At 46.5% G+C, this 24418-nt stretch overlaps 1 protein-coding gene across 2 annotated transcripts in view; it reads right to left on the bottom strand.

The window, feature by feature from the left end:
- Znf532 (zinc finger protein 532) overlaps nt 1–24418 on the bottom strand; it is a 113099-nt gene that overhangs the window by 50108 nt on the left and 38573 nt on the right. The window contains exons 5-6 of one of the 2 annotated variants that reach the window (XM_059246770.1): nt 13472–15822; nt 48–229 (exon numbers count right to left, since the gene is read on the bottom strand). In XM_059246770.1, the coding sequence (XP_059102753.1) occupies nt 48–229; nt 13472–15805 (2516 nt within the window). In that variant the 5' untranslated portion in view covers nt 15806–15822. The remainder of the gene's footprint in view (nt 1–47; nt 230–13471; nt 15823–24418) is intronic. The other variant, XM_059246771.1, reaches the window with a different exon arrangement.

The following is a 24418-nucleotide window of genomic DNA, read 5'->3' as shown; positions in this document are numbered from 1 at the left end:
TGCGGTGACCAGTGAACAACTTGCACAGAAGTGAACGACATACTGACCGAAAACCAACTCTCCGTGTGTAGTGCAGACAGTTCTTGGTGACGTGGGTCTGGAAGTGCACCGACCTGCAGATGGCCCCGCACTCGGGGCAGGAGTAGGGAGATTTGTGCTGATGGATTCTCTGGTGTGAAGCATAACTGCACTGGTTAGGAAGCAGCATCTGGCAGATAGTGCAAGTCTTCTAGATAAACCAAAGGGGGAAACACGATTGGTCCTGCTAAGCATGGCTATAGGCAAGTACCTTAGTTAAGCTGTACAGTAGTTACGCGTCTCATTTTAAACACGGCTATCAATGACTCTAAAGCCCAAGGGAAGAGCAAACATGTTTAATGGAAATTTTTCACCCTGTAAAATAAACGTGATCAGCATTATGGAGGCAGACTCATGCCAAAGTGTGAGCTAAAGAAAACGCCAGCAGCTTTAACTGCTTCCAGGCCTGCTTCTCCTGCATCTTGTCCAGAGCAAAGGTCCTCTTGCAAACTGTATTGGCAGACCAACACATCTCCGAGCCCGGGCCCGACAGGAGCTGTACTTCCCACAATCCAGAACTTGCCTCAGGACACCAGAAATTCACCCAGGTTGATCCAGTTTCTTCCCTGTATGGCTTAGGGACTAGTTTTCTTTTTGTACCTAAGTTGGCCTTCAAATGGATGAACTGCCCATAACATGATTTATAATTAAAATAGAAAAACTCAAGCTCAGATAAATAAATTTGGACATTAAATTGAAATTTGCAGAGTACAAGGAATTTTACAAAGCTTAAAATCTGACTGTATTAAAATAAAGACTGAAACCTTCCTTGAAGAAAAATGTTTAATTATCAAAAACCCCTCAAATACTCTATTTTTCATTCTCTTAAATATAAGTATAAATATATTTCTAAAACATAAAAAAAAAACCCTCAGTCAATATAAACTACCATCCTCAAAACAAATCCAACAGAGTGTGAGCTAAAATCAATACACTTTTCGGACATTTGTGCAGAAACAACTACCTCTTGCACACTCTAAATAAACCATCTGTATTGAAGTCAAAGTAAGTGTCAAACTATAGATTTTTCTGAGATTAAAAATACTCAGATTGACAGCAGCTTAAAACATATTTTTAATTCTTCAGTTATTTCAAATTAAGCCCAAAAATTTAAGTTTTGAAATGATTTATACTAAGAGAAAAAGAAAACTCACTTGAAAATTATTTCTTGCCAGATGGTGGTGGTGCACACCTTTAATCCCAGCACTCGGGAGGCAGAGGCAGGCAGATCTCTGTGAGTTCAAGGCCATCCTGGTCTACAGAGCAAGTTGCAGGACAGCCAGAACTACATAGTGAAACCCTGTCTCGAAAAAACAAAAAGAAAGTAAGAAAGAAAGAAAATTATCTCTTGGCTTTTCTCCTGAAAGGACTAAAATACAAGTTTTATCCCATAAAACGTTTATTGTAATCACAAAATAAGAGCATTACAGGCAGTGTTGATGAGGTTAAGGTCACTAAAAGACGTCACTCCTAGGAACACATCCTTCAAAGGTTAAAGCATGCAACAACACAACCAGTCAACAGTCACTGGTTACAAGGGCCTGCTATCAGTACAGTCAGTGGCAATCACTCCTCCATGAACTAGTCTTCCTCCTTCTCCACAAGCCATTTCCCACCTGAGAATCATGGCGGCATCTTAGTGTGCACTCACTGGAAAGAAAACTCATACTTTCAATTCTAAGAGAAGTCAAAAAACATTATACATATATGTCTACACATACACATACGCACACATTCGTAGGTATATACACACACATACTCATGTATGTATATAGATATAAATATAGATACGGATTGGTTTCAATTCACCATGAGCCAAGCAGTGAATTAAGTCCTTTAAATACATTAGGAATTTTATATAGATTTAAACACATCATAACATTTATTTCTCATAATCTATGAAGTCAATAATACCTTCGTTTTACAGAGGTGGAAATAAGACTTAATGACGTAAGAAATATGTTCTATGCCCCACTGCTAACGGCAAGAACCAGGATTCAATCAGGCTCTGGTGGTGGGGCAGTGGAAAGAGTGGGATGGGGTCATGTGAATGGAACAACCACAAAAAATACAGAGTTGAGAAACATGAACAAATAAACCTGAATGTCAAAGAAGATGACCCGGTTATGTTAAGGTAAGAAATTAGTTTTTCTTTCCCCATAGCTTCTCCCATATCTACAACGTGATCATACTACTTTTGTAATAACACAAAGCCGAAAGAAAAGAAAATCTAGAAGAACAAGGGGCACGTGTTGAGTAAAAGCTAAAACCAAAACAAACAAAAAAGCCCTTAACATTATCATCCATCAAGAAGTAATAATGAGTGGTTGCTCTTTACAATACATATAAAATGCACAACTTATTATGCTCATCACCATCACCATTATCACAACCCCCTCTTTCCCAACCAGCACAGCCACCAGATGAGGCTCCCCACCCACGTCACACCCAGAAGTAAAGAAGAAAGTGTAAGGACTCCAGCCTCCAAAGGCATCGATCCTGGAGCTCTTGAAAAGGGAGGATATGGTGTCACTGGTCACAGCGGATGTGCAGGGATCTTACCTTCATTTTACACAGGTGCACACGCATCTGTGCACACACCCCACACTACTCCAGGGTTTCTCTCTTGGCTTACTGGTGCGTGCCTCGCCTCCACTCCACTGTGGTCGTAAGCACTCTCTCTCCTTGATGCTTGCACAGTACCCATGTTTCTGAACTCAGATGACACTGTTTCCTGAACTGTGCAGGGGGCCCCAGATTGCATAACTGTCCTTGCTGCAGACAATGGAGATGGGCTTCGTCAGCACCAAGGGGGGGATTCCACCAGCTCTCTGGGATGCTCTAAATTCATGACAAAATGCACATTGTCTGGGCTCAGAGGGCACACTGAGCACAGGAGAGCATCCGGATTCTTTGTGGTCTGACTTTCCCTCCCTTTTTGTTTAAGTCAAAGAAAGTTCTCCTAATTGGCACAAATTAAGGCTGCTCAGCAACTCAGTAGGAGAAGCAGCAGCCAAACCCAGCGGTGTGTGGCTCACACAGAGAACAAACAGAAGAACTGCATGCACATGGATTTATGTCTCTGGACATCAGGCTTAATGCCATCAGAACGTGCATAACGGTTTTGATGCTCAGGTGAAGCGGCTAATTTCTTCTCTGGGGCAATTTCATTTGCTCAGGGAATGATTTTTCAATTAATTCTACTTGTCAATAGTAAAGCAGCACTAGATGACTAGGAAGGGGAGCTGAAAAGGTCACAGTCCTTCCTGAGCCTGTGGGCCAGCAGCCAGAGGCCTAAAATTGACAGCTGGCATAACATCACAGGCTGGAGGAGGGGGTGGGGCCGGATGTCCTGTTAAGCTGGACTGTGGGACTCAGCACCCTCTTTGCATAAGTGAGGAATTACCTGGGCATCAAGAAAAACAATTCTTTGTTTCAATTTGTTCTTTTAGGGAGAAATGCAGCCTGAGAAAAGTAAAAGGGGAAGGCGAGAGAAGCTAGAGAATACAACTAACTACACAAAGCACCCACTCACTGGTAAATCAACTAGATCCAAAGCCAGACCACTGCAGCTCAGTGGGGCCCAGATGCTAAGTCAATTACTGCGCCCTTTAACACAGTTCCATAAACTGCACGACAGTAAGACGACGTTTCTAATGGCCATAATAAAGCATAGCAGTTTCTTTCCTGGCTTTCACAGTTTCACAATTAGAAGAGAAGAGAAAACAGCTTTACTTCAGGTCTCACTTAAATGGGAGTGACACAAAGCATGTGTCACAGACTGACTGCATGAACCCTTTGTTCCCAGAGCTAGTTAGTTAACACAGTCGCTTCCAAATCCCTTGCCACAGTCAGGGCCCCTAGCAAGGGCTGAGCAAATGAAGATATTCACAGGACGCTGTACGGCAGACACATACAAACTACTCACACGATTACTTTAGAGAACACAGATCTGTTAAGAACTGGTGACACTACCATGTAAACTGAGGCAGGACTGGCTCAAACAAGACAAAGTTAGCAGTTTGGGGAGCAGTGCCAAAAGTCTCAGCTGAAAGCCAGTGGCCCACATCTGTAGTCCCTGCATTTGGGCAAGAGGATCGTGACGAGTCCGAGGCCATCGTGGTAACAGCAAGAGCCTGTCTAAGAATAAAAGCCAAAGGCTGTGAGTACAGCTCGGCCGTGAGGCACCTGCCTAGTGTGCCTCAGGCCTTGGGTTTAGTCTCCAACGTGCTCAGGGAAGAGGGTGGAAAGGAGTGGAGGAAAGGAAACTTAGTCTTCTGATGATGATGGGTGGGTGGGATGCTCCACGACTTCTCCAAGAAAGCTCTTGAGAAGTTTATCTAGAAATGAGAACAGGCAGATACTGTTCAAAAGAATTTGTTGTATAGGATGCCAGGTGAAAGATTCCCAGAAAGCGGACTGAGGAGAGGGCTCGGCAGTTAAGAGCACACACTGCTCTGGATGAGGACCAGATCCCAGAACCCCTATCAGGGGCAGCTCACAAGCGAGCGTACCTCCAGCTCCAGGGGCGTTCTGGCCAGGGGGTGCTACATCTGCGTGCACATGTGCACAAACATACATACACACACACACACACACACACACACACACACACACACACAGACAGAGGAACAGAGGCATTCACGTGGAGACCAGAGACAATTGTGGGGCTGGCTCTCTCCTTCCAGTATGTAGGTTCCAGGGATGAAACTGGATCCTCCAGCTCGATGTGACAGGCACATTTCTCTGCTGAGCCATCTCACCAGCTCCAAAACACACAATAAATTTTGTAATTGCTCAGAGGGGCTGGAGAGGTAGCTCAACAGTTAAAAGCTCCCACGTCCGCTTACAACCAACCATTAGTGGCTCCAGTTCCAGGGGGTCCTATGTTCTCTTCCAACCACTGTGGGCACCAAGCATGCACATGGTACACAACAAACACCATATACACAATGTAACTGAAGTATTCAAAAGAAAGATGTTAGTGCCCAGAAAGTTCTTGAAACTGAAATGAGTAATCAGTTTCTGAAAGTGAGGACCAAGTTGACACTCCTCCTTCACCTGCTGTACTCCTGAGGCCAAGGTAGTTATGAGCCCAAGGGTCTACTCTTGGGCTCCTCAGGTCCCCACTGAAAGTCCTAAGCTTCTGTGTCCTAGGGAAGCAACATAAAGGAGAGACAGTGAGCTGGCAATGAACAACTCTTGCCCCAAGTCCCAGCTCTGCCACTAATTAGACATCTGTTGTTTCCAATTGCCAAATAAAGGAGTATACCGAAGAGCCCGCTAAGTCTCTGATTTTACAGCTAATGTGGAACCTATAGAAAGAAAAGATGTTTTCACAACTAAGAGCTCACACTATGCATTTCCAGCCTGCAGTTGACTAAATTTAGCCATGTTTGACTAAGAGGTGAGGCGTGGCATTCCAGGGCATCTCAGCATCAATTACTAAACCTGCAGATATCCGCACTTGAACATTTCACCAGCAGGAGCGCTTCTCTGGCCTCTCTACCCACCGCCTTGTTCAAGGCGCCTGAAACAGGTATTTGCTGTTTCAGTGAAACAGTGAATCAGACAGTGAAAAAGAGCCCCAAACTGTAGCCTGTGAGTGTTTGTGAATACATAAGTGAGTTTATGAGTCTGTGTAAGTGCAAGAAGGATTGTGAATCTGTGAATGGGCATGAGTGCAAGAGTGTGACTGAGTGTGACGTGAGCACAAGTGTGTATCTCAAGTGCACGTTAGTGCATAAGTAAGTTGTGTAGCCTACCCACAGCTCCATTTCTGTTACACTGCTTGGTTCCATGCTGCAGTGAAGAGACTATCCTCTCCCTCAGGTGCAGAACCCACCCAAGCAACTGCTGGGATTCCTGGACCACATCACCTGTCAGCATATGGTAAGACCCCATGACACAGGCACAGACGTGAGCAGTGTGAGGCAAAGAAGCCTGTATAAGCTCTGTATGGCAAGCCAGCTATTTCCAGAGACTACCGGGGCATGGCTGAACATGGCGCCAGCTCCCAACAGAGATGTTCTGCTGCCCTGGGGTGACTGTAATTTTCCTATAGAGCGTTCCTAAAACATGGGAAGGACAAGAGAGACAAACTCAGCAAATGTCAGCCAAGTGACATGGGCACGGTCCCCAAAGGTTTAACACTGAAGCGGGAGTCAGTGGAGAGAGCTGTGGCCAGTCCAGCCACAGCAGCAGTCTCAGAAAAAAGCCTTGCTGGGTTCAGAGAAGCACAGGAAATGGAAGGTCTGTTCTGAAAATACACGTGAGACAAAAAGCAAAAGAGGAAAGATAAAAAGAAAGGAAACCTGTGGCAAAGGGTGTGGCACCAGGGTAGAGAGACTTCCTAACATGGAGGAGGCTCTGGTTCCGTCCCCAGCGCTGGGAAGAAAGAGAGTGAGGGGAACCAGGGCCGAGCTACTCAGCATGGCTGAGGTTTCAGGAGAAAGGCTGGGGGGCGTTTACAAGCCATGAGAGAGAGGGAAGAGAGGAAGTTGTCTCTCCTCTGAAAGATGGGGCTGAGCGGGAAGAAACTGACACTGGGTGGGGAATGGCCAGTCAAAGAGAAAATCCAAATGGAATGTGCAAGACATGAAAGAAGAAGGGAGCCATCTGCCAGGAGGAAGTGGGCCAGCACAGGAGGAGAACGAGCAAAGAATAAATAAAAACACAACGGAGTGCCAGGCAGTGGTGGCGCACGCCTTTAATCCCAGCACTCAGGAGGCAAAGGCAGGCGGATCTCTGTGAGTTCAAGGCCAGCCTGGTCTACAGAGTGAGTTCCAGGACAGCCAGGGATACACAGAGAAACTGTGCCTTGGGGGGGGGGGGGGGGGGGGGGGATGGGGACCCAACTCAGAATGATGTACATGAAAAAGCCACACAGTGAATTCATTTCTTTATGTGCTAATCAAAAAACAATTAAAAAATAGTCCCAACAAGAACCTAGTCTCACCTCTAAGAGCTGTTGGGAAGGCTCAGGTGGAACAGAAGGTGAACACTTCCAGATCTCACATTAAAGAAAGGACAGTGAGTTCCAGGACAGCCAAAGCTACATAACAGAGGGATCCTGTCTCGAAAACACAAAAACAAAAGGGGACAGGGAGCAGATGTGCTGGTGCATGCCTGCAATCTCAGAACCGGGGAGCAAGGGATCCTGAGTTCAAGGCCAGCCTGGACTACAAAGCAAGATCTGTCTCAAAACAAACAAACAAACAAAAAAGGTAAAAGAAAAGTGGAACAACTTCTGCTTCCAGGAAAATGGAGCACAAAGAACAACTATGGCAGACTAAGGAGAGAGCAAGAAAGCAGCCTGGCCAGGGAGCTGCGATAAAGAACAGGCTGGGAGCATCCACATCTGTGGACTGGAGCTGAAGAACACCCCCACACACCCCCCACACCCCAAAGCCTGCTCTCTGGTGTCCAGAGAACATGGAAGCAGCAGCCAGGGGCAGCACAGAAACCTAGGTGAGTGAGTACCAAGCCCCCAGGAAATAGTGTAGCTACCAGGCCATGCCAAATTCCCACCTCCTGAAACTGTGCCAAAGGCCCGGCCCAGATACAGCCAGAAGAGGGGGAGGCAAGAGGAACAGGAGCCCCTTCACCAATCCTGTGAGAATGGAAAGTGTCCAAAGAAATCTCCAGGCCCAGACGGTTTCAATGGAGAACCTACCAAGCATTTAAAGAGACACTAACTCCAATTCTACTCACTCTCATATGGAACACAGGGGAAGAAGAAACTTCTCAGTTCACTCTACAAAGCTATGAGCAACCTACCCCAAGCCAGACAAGGACAGCAGAGGGCAGGGGGTGGTAAACATACATGAATATAGATGCAAAAGAATCTCAATAAAGTAACATCACACCGGGCAGTGGTGGCACAAGCCTTTAATCCCAGCACTTGGGAGGCAGAGGCAGGCAGATCTCTGTGAGTTCGAGGCCAGCCTGGTATACAGAGCGAGATCCAGGACAGGCACCAAAACCACACAGAGAAACCCTGTCTCAAAAAAACAATAAATAAATAAATAAATAAATAAATAAATAAATAAATAAATAAATAAATAAATTTGTGAAGGCATAAATAAATAAAGTAATATCACAGTACAGCAAAAGGATCACACAGCTTGACCAGGTGCACCCACTCCATGGGGCGTGGCTGTTCCCATACCTGGGAAATCAGTAGCTGAAACCCTCAAACTCCGAACCCAGTAAGCTCAAGAGAACCACAACATACACAATAATAAACAACATTCATCACTCTACGTACTATCAATGAATTTGTGCACACCAAAATTACATTGTTTGAAAATAATAAATTTCAGCTGGGGATGTACTTCAAGTACATCGGGACCTCCGAGTTTCATTCCCAGTACCACAAACAACTGACTGACTGATCAATTGATCAAGCAACCGCAATCTATCAAAACATGAACAGAATTCACATGCTGGAAAGCACAAGGCAATTAAAGCCCTAAATAAATGGGGTGAGGCTGTGTTTGGGGCCTCAAAGACTCAGAACGCCATGATGCCAATTCTCCCCTCAGACTCCTTTTAACAAATCTCCTATCATAGCGCTGACATGATTTCTGTGTAGATGCAAATGAGGTGACCCTGGCAGAGAGGCAGAATCATGAAAGAAGCGTCTACTCTATTGATGAGAGTATGCACCATGAGCGGCAAACCCGGGTGCATGGGGAGAGGAACGGACACACGGATCAGAAGCACATCGGACAAAGGTGCACACTGTTCCCAGAAGGAAAGACAGCCTTTCCACATGTGGTACCAGAGAAGGGGCCTTGCATGGGCCAAAAACTGAACCCCACCACACAGTCAAGCCCCTACCGACACTCAAAGCGGATCACAGACACAAAGGTTAAACACAGAACTAAAAACCTTTAGGGTGCCTAGCATGGGGCACATGTTTTTAATCCTTGCATTCAAGAGGCAGAGGCAGGTGGATCTCTGTGAGTTCGAGATGGTGTACATAGCAAGTTCCAGGACAGGCAGGGCTACATACAGAGAACCAGCCTCAAAAAATAAATACAAGGTATCAGGTGGAGGGTCTGGAGAGAGGGTTCAGTGGTTAAGAGCACTTGTTGCTCTTGCAGTGGACCTAGGTTCAATCCCCAGCACCCACATGGGTACCAGGCATGCATGGGGTACACACACACATATGTACACAAAGCACTCCAACATACAAAAGAAATAAATGTTTGAAAAAAAAGTTTAAGCGATAAGGTGGAGAGCAATAAAAGAAAACATGATGTCAACCCCTTGACGGCACACACATGCACACACACGTACACACATGCACACACACATGTACACACACGTACACACATGCACACACATGTACGTGCACACATGAAAACACATGTACATGAACACACGTACAGATGCACATGAACACAACACACTTTTAAAATTTTTTCCCTTTTTTTTTTTCTTTCAAGACAGAGTTTCTCTGTGTAACAGCCCTAGCTGTCCTGGAACTCGCTTTGTAGACCATACTGGCCTTGAACTCACAGAGCTCCGCCTGCCTCTGCCTCTGCCATGCTGGGATTAAAGACGTGTGCAACCCACTGCTGAGCCCATTTTTTAAATATTTAACTTTAATGTGTATCAGTGTTCAGCATGCATGTGTATATGAGCACATGTGTGCAGTACTCACAGAGATCAGAAGAGGGCATCAGATGCCCTAGAACTAGAGTTAATAGATGTGAGCCTCCATGTGGTTGAGAAGCAGATCAAGATCCTATGCAAGTGCTCTTAACTGCTAAGCCCTCTCTCCAACCCAACGTTTTTGTAATTAAAAAAACAGAACTATGGTACAACCACATGCTTACACTACTACACAGCCATAAACCAGAATGGGCTACAGAGGGTCCCAAGCTAGCTGTGATTGGCTCAGAATATTGACGTGGGAAAGTAATACACCCAGAAAAAGCACACTTGGAATCCTGACCTTCCCCAGGCTCAAGCTACAGTCTGTTCAGTGCTGGGCAGTCAGCCACAGAACCACACAGTCACAAAGGCCAACAGCGGCCACAGAACCACACAGTCACAAAAGCCAACAGCGGCCACAGAACCACACAGTCACAAAAGCCAACAGCGGCCACAGAACCACACAGTCACAAAAGCCAACAGCGGCCACAGAACCACACAGTCACAAAGGCCAACAGCGGCCACAGAACCACACAGTCACAAAGGCCAACAGCGGCCACAGAACCACACAGTCACAAAGGCCAACAGCTGACACTCCACAGTGTTTCAAAGCTAGGATACTTGGTCTTGTCTTGGACATCTTCTTAGACTTTCAGCTTATGATGGGTTTACTTATGAGAACAAAACTCATCATCCTAAGCCAAAGAGCATCTGTACAGATACAGGCAACAACCTAGATGCATTTCCAGGGAGCTGGGCTGAGTGAAAAAGGCCAATCCACTTACATACCGCATGGCTTCCTTATTTCAATGTTTGTGACTTGGCAAAATTATCGAAATCCAAACAGGCAGCCGTTGCCAGGCAGGGCTGGAACACAGCGGAGTAGCAGTGGGAGCTCATCTCATGAGGGGAGAGTTATTGTGCTGCCTGACCAGCTGATGTCAGTGTCTTGACTGTGATACTACTGTTCTACGATTTTGTGGGTGAGCTGTTACCATCAGGAACTGAATGAAGGGCACGCACAGAACTTCTCTGATTTCTTACGTGAATCTACAATTATCTCGAAATAATAAAAGAAATAAGACCCTGCTACCAATGAAACAGTGGCCCTTCTCCAGGCCCAGCTAACCCAAACTGAAAAGCTGCCTTGCTGGTCAAGGGCCCCTGAGGCCACCTTCAAACCTTCAGAATCTAACAGAGCCAGCAGGGTCACCCCAGGACTAACGACCCAACACTGGGGCCCACCCATCTCGAGGGAGCCAAGAGCTGGGAGCACAGACTTTGATGGCACTGGGAACCTGCTCCAGAGGGCATGCTAGGACATGAGCACAAGGGAGTTTCTACAACTGTGCAGAAACCCTGTTTCTTAATCCACCAAGGAGTAACCCGGAGTGTGGAGATTCATGGGAAAATGGAAACCGAAAGTAGGTTTTGAATCCATGGACACAGCAGAGAACAGGAAATTGGCTTGCAAAAGCTTTTGATACTAGAGGTATCCTGATTCAACATCCAAAACTTCTAAGAAAAAGAATTTGAGGTACCATTCTCAAAGAGGATACTATTTCAATAGGTAGGTAGTTCCTGAACTGAGACTAAAATTCCCGTGGCTGTCAAGGTTAACGACGGATACAAACTATGATCCCTTCTTGAATACTGCAGCCCTGCCTTCTGCTGCTATGGAGGTGCTGGTGGAGGGCCACCCGAGCGCCCCCTACATTATAAGGCCATAGTGTTTTTCCAGGTTCAGAAAACTCTCCACGTGGCTCAAACTAGACGCAAGGAGAAGAGCCATTCCTTGCAAAGCTAGCCCGGGACCCAGCTGCTGACCAGCTGTTTGTGCATCACAGGAGACCCGAGGTCTTGTGGACCATGATTGGCACAAGACAAGGAATGAGTGCCAGGAGGAGAGTTTAACGCAGGGCAGCGCTGAGACACCAGCCCTGAAGATCTGGTTCGACAGCTAGCAAAGGCTTACTACAGAAACACCCCCTGGTTTTTATTTAGTAAGAGCTGGGTGGGTGGCCTGGCAGGCCTGGCAGAACTGGAGAAAGAGTATAGATGTTTTACTTAATGTACAGCTGCCATGACTCATTCCCTTGGATTGCAGGTGATGTACATCATCAGCAGGTTTTACTTGTCCCAGCAAAACACAAGAAAATGATGACCGAGTAACAGGAGACATCTCTTCTCAGGGCAGAGTCCTTTACCTCTGTTTGACCCTATCCCGAATGTCAATCCTGAAAATTTTTGTCTGAGAACAAAAGCTGGGCAGCACGGGATGCTACTCCACCTGTGTCCTTCCAGGTCCCGAAGAAATGACCTAACTGACTGACGGAGGCTCCGAGCTAAGAACCCACAACCATGACAGCGTGCAAACTCTGGGCCAGGACCCAGCCCACCACTCCCTGCCCACTGACAGACAACAGCACAAACCACTCAGGAAATGGCTTTGGGGCTTTTATTTTCATGACGAGGGAAGACTGCCCTTAGGGGGAATTGGTGACAAGATAGGGGTGTGTGCATGGACAGAACCCAACTATCATCACTAGGTCGTTCTCTGAGAGCAACAGCTGGTATGGATGGCAACTCACCCTCTTCCGGGATACATGAAACACCCAACCTACAAAAATGTGGTCAAAATGCATTGCTTCTACTTCAACCAGACAGAAAACACAGAGTGGGGAAATACAAAACAACAACAAAACAGGTATTATCATCTTTCTTTGCCTAAACTCACAATGCTACAAATGGTTTAAGTCAGCAGTTGACATTGAAGAACTACACAGACAGTAATATCAGGCTTCTGACCACAGCACAGGGTTCCAAGGTAACAAAATACTGGGGGAAACACAGGGAAGCCCACCTACCACTGGACCTCCATGACAAGGAGTTTGAGATGCCTCAGACGGGAGCTCAACCTAGCCACCACCACCCCCCCACTTCGAGCCATACAACTTTTCCCACCCAACTATATATATACCATGTTCTCTCTACTTGGGAATTATTTCACTCAGCATGTTAGGAATGCTCGCTATGAGGCTATATAGTAGGCAAATGTTGCTTCATGGAGAAAGTAAATGAGAAAGACAAGGAGTTGATGCAAATTATAAAATGTATTTCACCAACAGCAGCCTGTACTTTATCTCAAAAAAGCTGCAAAGACACAAAGGTTTACTGGGCCAGATGGTTTGCAGTTTATAGTTAAAACCCACTGCCATGAACATTACTGAACACGCTTTTGAACCATACTCCCTAAGCAAACGTGCCTTAGAGTCGGTCCCCAGTAGATGTGTTTATAAATCATTTCAGTGTTATATATACCAGTAACTGTCAAAATTCTAAAACCGTGAGTAAAAACTCATACCATGCCAATGTAATCCAAACTATAAACACTTAATACGATGGACTGACCCTCTACATTTACAGTAAATCTCAGACTTCACTATATTCCAATGCCTGAACAATTACTTAATTCAACCAGAGCACACCCTTCCTACCCTGGCTAACAGAATCACCCTTGTATTTCAACACTGCACCTATCCTATGAAAACAATCCTTTGCCTTCCCCAAGCTTGCTTGCGCACACATACACTCATACACACATACACACATACACACACACACACCTCCAGGCAACTGTGCTGCCACACCATATTCAAGGTATCTGATGGAGCACTCGTGGCTACAGACTCATCACCGAAACACCCAAATTTAAATGATACTCTACTTGTCCACTTGTATCTGCTGCATGCTGGAAGTGTGTAGCCAGAGATGTCTCATCCTGGAAGACTTCATTACACTCCAAACATTTGAGACTGTGTCTACAGAGCTTGGAGGGATCTTCATCTAGGGGCATAGCTGGGCTGATGGGTGTGCTTGGGGGCGCTGAAATAACCGCCCCAGTTATGCCAGACTGGATTTTTGTTACAGTGTGTGTGCCAGCTCCCACAGAGCTCTGCAGAGTAGAAGAAGGAGTATTGCTGGACGGAGACACTATCATCTGGTCTGCTGGGACTGGTTTGAGAATTAAGTGGGAGCACTGCATCACCACGCCTTTCTCCTTATGCCCTCGGGCATGGGAAAGGAGGCTGCATTTGTTGTAAAAAACAAGGTTCTTTGTACAATGGTTGCACGTTACTTCGATGCGCACACTCCGCCTGTCATAGTGCTGGGTCAGGCTCTTCTCCAGGGCAAAGGAGTCCCCGCACTCCAAGCACTTATACCCCCGCATCGGCAACGTGATCCCTGCATTGGCGGGAGGACTGAGGTTGGGGATGTAAACAGGGACTGGATTGACACTGCTCAGCACCTTGTTGAAAGCCTCCACCACAGAACTCTGCAAAGATGACACCACCTGGACTCGAGACACCTTTTTAGGTGGCTGTGAGGCCGCTGCATTGATTATTGCCTGCTTTATTTGTTGCTGAGGTTTGGTTAGCACTTGGCGGAGTTCAGAGGTGGCCTGGGCACCCTGAGGCAGAAGGTTAAGGTTGGCAAGGTGCACAGTCTTTGGCACGAGTTTGGCATTGGCCAGGCTGGATGCTGGCACCACGACGGTTTGCTGCTGGATGGCATTGGCAGCTTTGATGATGGCACTGCTGGCACTCTGAACAGAGGCAGCAGATATGACTGTGGCTTTCACTGTCGTGTTGTTAGCGAGCTTCAGGTTGATGACTTGAGACCCTGCCGTCTTGACAGCAGACACAGGAAGGAAAGCAGTAGCCACGGGCTTGATGGTGACCTGTTTCGGGGTCAGCTCTGCAGAGGAAACTGCACTGGTCACCATGGCCGTCTGCAGAGGGGCCCTGGGGGGAGAGGAAAGGACAGCGGCTGATGCTGAAGACGAGAGAAGTGACGTCACAGATGCCATCACAGAGGCCGCCTGCTCCGAAGGCTTCTTCCCAGCGTCCAGGTCCACTTCTGGCAACACTCTAGTCACTGTCCTCTTGATCTCCCCAGAAGATGTCTTGATGGTCTTGATACGGACTTTGGGGATTGCTGGGGTAGACCCCACAGGAGAAGATGGGGATCCTTTGCTGCTGTTCTCACTGGATATGCTCCTGGGACTATCTGATGGCTTCAGGGAGGCTTTCTTGGTGCCATCAATGAGATTCTGGGACTCAGGAGACTTGTCGGCAGCTTTGGGACTGTCGTTCACTTCCTTTGGTAAAGGAGAAGCTTCCCTTGAGTTGGCCACAGGTTCTTTGCAGGAATCGGAAGCAGCCTTCTTAGCACTCAGGGCTGCGATGGCCGCGATGCACGAAGACAGCTTGGAGGCCGACTTGGCTTTGGAAGATGTGACGGCAGCGAGGGTGCTGTCCTTCTCAGAGCTCAGCTTCCCATCAAGGACCCTGTTTTCAAGCATCTTCTCGGAGGTCTCCTTCAACTTATCTTCTGTTTTTCTGACCTTAAAAGGCTCGTAAACACTCAGGGCTATGGAATTTGTTTCTGTCTCTCTTTTGACTTTGTTTTTCTCTGCATGGCCTGATGTAGAGATTCCAGTCTTGCCTGTGTTTTCCCCTCCAAGAGACTTTAGCTTCTCGTAGTCCTGCTGGGGAGCTGAGCCAGTCAGTACATTTGATCTGAAAGTGGACTGTGTCTCCTCCTTCTCGGGTGGGTCATCCACCTCTATTTTCTCGTCATCATCAAACTCTTCAGCACTGGAGATAGGGCTGAACTGGCTGAACGCTGGGTCTTTAAGAGTCACCTCTGAGGTAGGTGTGTCTCCTTTCAAGGACTTCGCTCCCTCCTTACCATAGCTGTCAAGAGAAGGTGCTGTGAGAAACCCGTTATGTAGGCCGTTGCCTGTGGAATTGTGGCCGTCTTTTTCAGCTCCCTCAGAGGAGTCGATGTTCCGAACATTCTTCACAATCACACTCACGCCAACATCTGAGGAAGATGGGGTATGAGAGTCGTCATCCACATGAGCGTTCTGCTTAATGTGGCTTTCATGGTCATCGTGTCCAGACTCAATCGCTGCTTTGGGATCGACCATATCTGGTATATCAAATGCTGCCAAGAGGTCATCAAAGTCTGGGGTCTTCATATCCCCCATGGTCATGAATTTGATCAGATGTTCTGTTAAAGGAAGGGAAAAAAATCTCATCAGCAATTAACACTAATAATGAAGTCAGTTCAACTAACACAGGCTGATTACCAAGTGTTCACAACAGCAACTCCACCTTGTATAACCACAGAAATGTGAGTCAGTGACAGCCAGAAAGTTAAGTGTAAACTAACACAATCACAGATGCAAAGGGATGTGCTCCAGAGTATGCACAGGATCACCAGCAGATCTCTGTAGTGGGTAGCCATTCCAGCTTTGATTTGGAAGTTCTAACCTCCATTGAGACTTTGGCAACTGTCACACCTACAAGGCAGGGCCAAGAGAGGCACGTGGACCTGAGATCTGGATGGGCTGCACTCTCACTCTGTTCCAGGACCCTGGATGGTGGAGGTGGGCCAAGCAGAGCTCCAGAGAACACCGCTGGACTGCGGTACACCTTCCCCGCGACCTACCTATCCCTTAATTTGTAAGTTACGCCATTAAATAAATCTCCTTTTAACTACGTGGAGTGGCCTTAATAATTTCACCAATAGATCTCAGCAGAGTAGCACAGAAAATCCATTTAGTGTAACACCCAAAAAAGCCATTTATCACCAGATCCATCCCAGTTTTCATAAAAAGCTACTTCTCCAAATATTTTCATCTTGATAACATTTAACTCTACTAGCACAATCTGATCACTTCAGTCACCATCAGCTTTGGGATGCTACACTAACTGAAGAGTACAATAAAAACAACTACAGATTTCAAACTTTATCCACAGAAGAATGAAATGCCACATAAACCTACCACAGGTGTTCACTAAGTTCATCTGGGATTGTCTTCTTTTTAATCTCTAAGGAAGTAATTCCATCCATTTTTAACTCTAGCTTACCTACTGTATTGAAAAAGAATACAGGGTATTCTGGGGTAGGACGGAGGGGGTTTAGAGGAAAAAAGATCAAGTCAAGCCATTATAGAGATGCAGTGCTGGAGTCTTTCTTTAGGAAACGCACTGGCAGAGGAAAAAGAGTGGGGACAGGGGGTCCCCCACCTCTGAACTTGGACAGTTCCACTTTGGGGCTCTGTAACTTTCTGGTATAGCCACTGTGTGTACACTTGTCCTGTCCTCTGTCATCCTGAGGACAGGCAATGTGTCACACATCTTTACATCATAAATGCTAAAGAATGAACAAGCCATACACCAGAGGCCAAAGATAGATTTGTAACAGAATGTGTGGGCTCAGTTCTGGCACTCACTAGCTCAGGACCCCAGGAAGTAACAGATTCATTGGATCTGGCCCTTCCTGCAGAAGTAAGGGCCAGCAGCCAAGAAGAGAAGGAAAACAGAAAGGAGGGGGGAAAAGCAGGAAAAAGAAAGGAGTCAAAAGGGAACAGGCTGAGGCTGGTTCGGGAACCCCGTGATGGGCAATGGCCTGGAGGACTAGAAGGTATACGCCCTGGACTCCTCGCTCTTCAGTATTCACCATACTGTTCCTCTCTTCAACCTGCCCTACTGCTCTCTAAGATCCGTCTTTCACACTTTATTCAAGTACTTAACTGTTTTCTTACACAATCTATAAAAGGTCATGCATGCTTGATGAGATGCACGTTCTCATCATATTACCACTCCAGGGACAGATCTAAAGGCCACTAAGACTGTTGAGGAAGAGACAAATACAAGTTCAACCGTTACACACACAGCTGGGAAAGTTGCAGGAACTTTTCTCCTGGTGATCTCCTTACCTTGGGGCAAACTATATATATTTGAGGTCCCTGTATTTTTACTGGTGGACCAGACAAACAATGACACATCCCCAGCAACACACTATCTCCAACACATGCACCCAAGAAACAGAATACAAACACTCCAAGAGTGAGCCTGACATGAAATGTCTCTTGAGAAGTCACCCACAGGAACAAGGCCTGTAGATGTGATTTCCTTTTTCCAAATGGCATCAAGCATTCAAACAGCAAAATGGAGGGCATGTAAAGCAACCTGCCGGCTATAACAGCCACTTACAAAAACCCACCCACCTGAGAACAGCCCCCGCATGTAACCACCTCCACCCCAAGCATCACACTGCTGCTGTGGACTCAACACCCATAATAAAGCTGCTAACCAGGCGGCTCCATGTTGTAGGTCTCCATTTTTTGAAAGCTCAGTACACAGAATCAGGCTGGGGCTCAGTGGTAGCACGCTAGGGTTGATACCCACCCAGCACCATTAAAGAAAAAAAGCAGGGGCCCAGAATCACGTACCACCCCTTTCACCTAGCACCGTAGTTGAAAGGCAGATCTTTAAAAGATATAAAAGCTGGGACTCAGTCTGGAGTCACCCCCAGTGGTAGCTAGGTCCTAAGTATCTCTAGGCTTTCTTCACAGGAACATGAGATCTGTGTCTCACTCTTTCTTCAAGATGACGTAATCAAAAGACATCACAGTTGCACACTGTCCGTCAGAGGGCAATCAGTTCAGAAACAACAACAGCAGGAGACAGATAATTCAATTACCCACTGGTGACAGGCCCAGGACAGAAAATGACAAGAAATGACAAAAGGTCACTATGAGAAACCAAACTTGAGTCTGGCAGGTGCTCAGAAGCACTGTGGCAGGTGTTCTTAAGCGTCTTTTTAAGAATCAAATTTGTCCATCATGACCGTCTCCTGTTATACCTAAGGGACCTGCCTCACACACTGCACAGGACTAGATCATCTAGTCATCGGTAGCTTGTGGCCCCCACACTCCCCATGCTTCCCTGCACATTGACCTCAAGCACAGCTAAGGTCTGACAGCCTCAGAAAAGACTGTGTCTGTCTGCAACACACACATCCCCGGGGCCAAGAAGGTCCCGTCCACTGGAACCAGCCACAGCTTCCTGTCCCCTGCTCTCCCCACACACAGTTCGCCCTCTTCTCCTGGGAACAGTAAAAGAACACATGGAGAAACAGTTGGGCAATCTGCAGATTTAAAGCTCAGTCACCAACGGCTCACCTTCAGCAGGCCTGCGGCTAAGCTAAGTCCAGCGGCAGTCCATCAGCACCTGAAACCTGAGACCGTGTGGCGGGCAGGCTCACCTCCCTGGGTTGTATAACTAATGTAAGAAACACCGCTCTGTAACTTCACACCTCTTTTTTGGTTGATAGAAATGTTTCATACCCACAATCACTCGTCCTATCACCCGACCCCTCCTATATTATGGAAGGCAAAAGCAAATAACCTACCTGCTTAGAGAGGAAACTGCTTGTTACTCTGAACACAAAGAGGATGCCTCGTCTCAGCTTCCTTCACTTCCACCCTGACTAAGCATTACTACCTTCAAAAAAAAATTCTTTTGCTTAAAATCAGTTTAAAAACAAATCTCAGTCCTTTTAACTTTTATTACATTTATTTACATGTGTATGCTTATGAGTGAGTTCCTTTTTAAGGAAGATTCTTTCTTTAAAACGACCAATGATCAGGCTGGACATGGTAGTGCATTCCTTTAATCCCAGTGGGAGGCAGAGGCAGGTGGGTCTCTCTGAGTTTGAGGCCAGCTAGAGTTTCACAGTGAAACCTTGTCTCAAAAAAAAAAAAAAAAAAACAAAAACAAAAAAAAGGCTGGGCAGTGGTGGCGCACACCTTTAATTCCAGCACTTGGGAGGCAGAGGCAGGAGGATCTCTGTGAGTTCGAGGCCAGCCTGGTCTACAAAGCAAGTTCCAGGACAGGCACCAAAACTACACAGAACAAAAAACAAACAAACAAAAAAGACCAATGGTCATTTATAAATACCCATAATGTACTAATAGCATAATGTACTTAATATATAATGCCAAGAAAAAAAAAAGGGAGGCAGGTTTACATTGAAAAAAAGAAAGAATTTAAAGACTGCCCAGTGACCATTCTGCTTCCTCCTGCGACACAGAGGAAGAAACATGTTTCCTTTTATTTATTTATTTATTATGTATACAGTATGCTTGTGTGTCAGAAGAGGGCACCAGATCTCACTATTGATGGTTGTGAGCCGCCATGTAGTTGCTGGGAATTGATCTCAGGACCCCTGGAAGAGCAGCCAGTGCTCTTAACCTCTGAGCCATCTCTCCAGTCCCATGTTTCCTTTCTTACTAAAGCCTTTGGAATTACAGGAAAATCTCCTATCTTTTTTGGTACAACCTAAGAGTTAACAAGTTAAAAGAAAAACTTCAAAAAAAAACCTACTTAGCCCTTAATCATACTTCTTATACTTAACAATAAAAATCTGTTCAATTTTTTAAAAAGCCTATTTTATCTGTAATAAAAGCTGCTTTGTAATTTCAACTAGAAAGTGTTTGGAGCACGATGGAACCTGCTTACAATCCCCACCACCGCCACTAAAGGCGGGAGACAGAGAGATCAGGCCAGCCTAGCACCAGAGACCCAGGCTCAAAACAAACAGAGCAATTCACTCACTCCCTTAATCTCAGAACTTGAGAGACAGAGACGAGTGGGTCTCTGTGAGCTCCAGACCACCAGGGTCACATAGTGAGACCCTATCTCAAAAATAAACTCATCAATCAAAGGAAGGAAGGAAAGAAGCAAAAAGAAGGGGAGGGGCAGGCCAAAGCAAGAGAAAGTCAAGGCTAAGGCTCGGGACAACCCACCACTAAATCGCAATCACACTAGTCCCGTGAGAAAAGATGCAAGCCTAGATCCAGCCACAGTTCTACCTTAACATAAAAACATGACAGGGGCTGGAGAAGGGACTCAGTGGATAAAGGTACCTTCTACCAAGCCTGAACACCCATAGTTCAGTCCTGGAGCCAGCACAGCATGAGAAGAGAATCAGCACCTACAGGTTGTCCTCTGACCTCCATGAGCACACCCACACACAAAAATAAATGAAATATAAAATAAATACGAAAATTAGCCTGACCAGGAGCCATGTCAGATTCCCCATATGATGAAAAGACTGACATTCCCCTTAATGAAAATCAGTGACTGTTATAAACCTCAACTGTGCTGCTTAAAGAGAGGAAAGCTGACGTGCTTGTCCCCAGCGTTCCACCAACTCCCCAGGAAACAACTGTGATCACACGGGCATCACTCTCCTGCTGTCGTTTCCTAGCCCTGCGTGGTCGTGATGTTTCTTTATTCCATTGAATTTTCAAAGCAACTAAACTAGAGTAACGGACCTAGCACATGACTTTATCATTCTCCTTCAGATGCAAAATGTTCTTAACAGCACATGCTTATATTATGCAAGGTTTCACACTGACCCAACTCCTCCCCGAACTGAACAGTGTACCCACATTCTCTACACTCCTCCCTTCTCCCCCTCCATGAGGAAAACGTTAGCTCCTCCTCCACCACCGATCTCTTTTCACTTGAGGATTTTCAGAGATAACCACATGACGTCTTCAACCAAAAAAACGAAAGAAATCACACCTTTTACTCCAGTCAACCTCTTGCTTCTATCTGACTTGGGTCTCTGATTCCACCCCCGACACCAGGTCGGCGCAGTCAGCTTCTCCCAGCCTCTGAGGAAGCACACTGTTTTGGCCACAAATCACTTGATACCAACTGCCTAGGCAGTGTGCTTTTTTCCTTAGTTACCATATTCCTGATTTAAACCTGACAGACATGATCTTCAAACTGCTCTGGAAACACACACAGGGACTGCTCACTAAAGCCACTGCTCACAACCTTGGGAAACGCAGGCACACACCCATCCCAAGTCCTACCTGCAGTTAGCTACACTTTTCCCTCAAGGCTCTACAAACAAGCCCTGCCTTACCCATTCAGGAACAGCAAGGAAAATGCCTTCCACAGAAGCAAAGGCCCAGACAAACGTTAGCCCACCCCAGAGGTCACCAATGCTGGGCCCTTGTGCCCTCTCTAACGGGGCTCTCCCCTCCTCCACTGGAAGCACAGGCAAGGGAGGCCTCCCTCTTGTGCTTTTTTCCAGCTCTTGGGTAAAGATCTTCCATATTAACACACCCTGACCCAGACAGAATAAAGACTGTTTCTGATCTTTCCCTTTTCCGGACTCCACCCCCAGTCTTCCTACTGTTAACTCAAAGAAGTCACCAGGCAAGACCTCTCCCCAAGCACTTCCTCCCTCTAGTCAAATGTCAAAGGATGTCTGTCCCTTCGGGCTTGGTTTTTCAGTCAGTCCTCCAGCGAACCTCCTCCTTCTCTTTCTATCACCAGACCTGTTAGCAAAGAGAGCTCCCAGCCTTACCTGACAACTCAGGACTTGGCCCCTTGTCCCGTGTCCTTGTTGTCTCTGGCTGAACCTCAACATAGGTAAATCCCACAACCTCCCAGCCCTTGGCAATCCACTCTCCAGAAAACCCAGTCTAAGAATTTGGGGAAGGAGGGAATGACAAAGTGTTTTATATCCCAGACACAGTAATGGAAACAGGCTTCTACACATCTGTCAGACCTAAGTAGCTGAATAGTATACAGTGTATACCCCGAAAATTAAAAAAGAAAAAGAAAAAAAATCAAGCCAGGCGTTGGTGGCACAGGCCTTTAATAGCACTTGGGAGGCAGAGGCAGGTGGATCTCTGTTGAGTTTGAGGACAGCCTGGTCTACAGAATGAGTTCCAAGACAACCAGGGCTACACAGAGAAACCCTGTCGTGGAAAACAAGCAAACAAAAATCAATCAAGAATGAGTAGGAGAGGGAACCCTGGCTATATCACATGCATGACCCCAGTAGAGTGATCAAGCCACCTGGAAAACCAACCCCTGACTGTACACCAGGAGGCTGCAAAGGGGACCCAGTACAGATGCTGTCCTCTGGTTGGTGGAAAACTAGTGAAATTTGAATAAAGGCCGGAGTATAGCTAGCAGGACTATACAATGACATTCTTCTGCTGTTACTAAATGTACGATAATTAACACAAGACACTTTAGGGTAAACTGAGTAAAGGATACAATGGAAACTTGTTTGTTTGTTTTTCGAGACAAGGTTTCCCTATAACAGTCCTGGCTGTCCTGGAACTCACTCTGTAGACCAGGCTGGCCTTGAACTCACCAGAGATCTGCCTACCTCTCCATGCACCATCCCCACCCAGCTGGAAACTCTAATTTTACAACTTTTCTATAAGAAAAAAATTATTCTAAAATTAAAAAAACAAAAGTCCCAGCCTGCAAAGATCTGAAGCATGATTGCAAACTCTGGGCCAGTCTGGGCTACAACAGACCCCAGCTCAAACAGAAACCTCTAGGCTGTGTGATCTGGCTGCACTACACACTATAACCAGCTGGTGACCAGGGTGGTCCCCTAACACCTCCCGGAATGTCCCTGGGTTCAGCAGACTTTGGATCTCTGTGATGAAGACAGGAAAGATTTAGTTCTGCACACAGTGTGTTTTAGTCCACAATCCTGGACTCCATTCACTCTAGGTCCTTGGCAGCAGAAGCATGTTGAAGAGGCTACCTACCTCTCGGTACCTAGGAGGCAGAGGGAGGAGGCCTGTATTAGTGGGCTCTCCCCTTCCTCCTCTCACTTCACCTGTGATTCCCGCCTCAAGATGCTGCTGCCCATTTAGTCTTCTCTGGAAACTCCCCCAGAGACATACGCAGAGGTTGCTAAGCACTTCTCAACTCCAGTCACACTGACCATCAAAACAACACAACCGTCTTCTCAACAAGTACATCCTGTCACTGAACACAAGCTGCACATTCCTAATCTGGAAACTCAAATTATTAAATGCTCTCAACCCTAAAGCATTGAGCATCATAAATACACTGCAAGTTCTTTTGAAGTTCTGTGATTTGGGGATTTTAAGATTAGGAATATAACCGCTTAGATTGCAAGGGTCGGAGGATTCTTCCCCACGTGGTAGAAGAAACTTTAGGATACTAAAGGACTCACCCCAGCTGGGGCACTCTTCAGAGGTGCAGGGAAACCTCAGGAGGGTACTAGCTGGAGTAACTAGGTCATTGGGATGTGTCCTTGAGAGGACAAGACAGCCTCTTTGTCTGCTTCCTAGTCACAATGGGGTTAGAGATTTGCCCCAATGCCTCCTGCCGTAAAGTCCCTCCTCCTCCTCATAGGCCGGAACTAATAGGGTCCGGAGAGAAAAACCTCTTAAACCACAAGCCAAAACAAGCCTTGTTCCTATTCTGTGGGTTTCTCGGGTATTTCATCAAGCAGTACAGAGCTGACTAACCCGGGTGTCCACCAGCAAAGTTCACATGGGCATTACAGAACCCAAGGACCTAGCCTGGGGGGGGGGGGGGGGGGGAGCGTCGTGTGACCTCCAATGCCACTCAAAACAACTTGAAGAGATGAATTCAAAGTGTGCGCATGTTCTCTCGTCCCTGTTCAGACTGCCCCTGATCTTTCTGGCTGCTTATAGCCTTTCTGTAGAATTCTATCTTCCAGGAATGCTTTCCTCCTGTAGCTTAACACCACCACCAGAGGCCTGTTTAGTTTTAACTAACTTCCTGGAAACTTGCTCTCTCCCACTTCCAAGATCTGTTCAGTCTCCTAGCTACCTCTCTCTCCTGTTCCAAGGCAACCTCTGCACCCTACACGTCACAGCAATCTCACAGGCTCTCACACCTTTCTGTGGTCAGCCCTAGCTCTAACCAAGAGCCATGCTACCAACAGCCCGTCTGACATTATACCACACTCTCTTGCTCACATCAGCAGC

This window comes from Peromyscus eremicus, chromosome 19 (assembly GCF_949786415.1).
Source record: "Peromyscus eremicus chromosome 19, PerEre_H2_v1, whole genome shotgun sequence".
Lineage (NCBI taxonomy): Eukaryota > Metazoa > Chordata > Mammalia > Rodentia > Cricetidae > Peromyscus > Peromyscus eremicus.
Note: the sequence above shows the minus strand (reverse complement) of the source record. Positions and strands in the feature narration are given on the sequence as shown.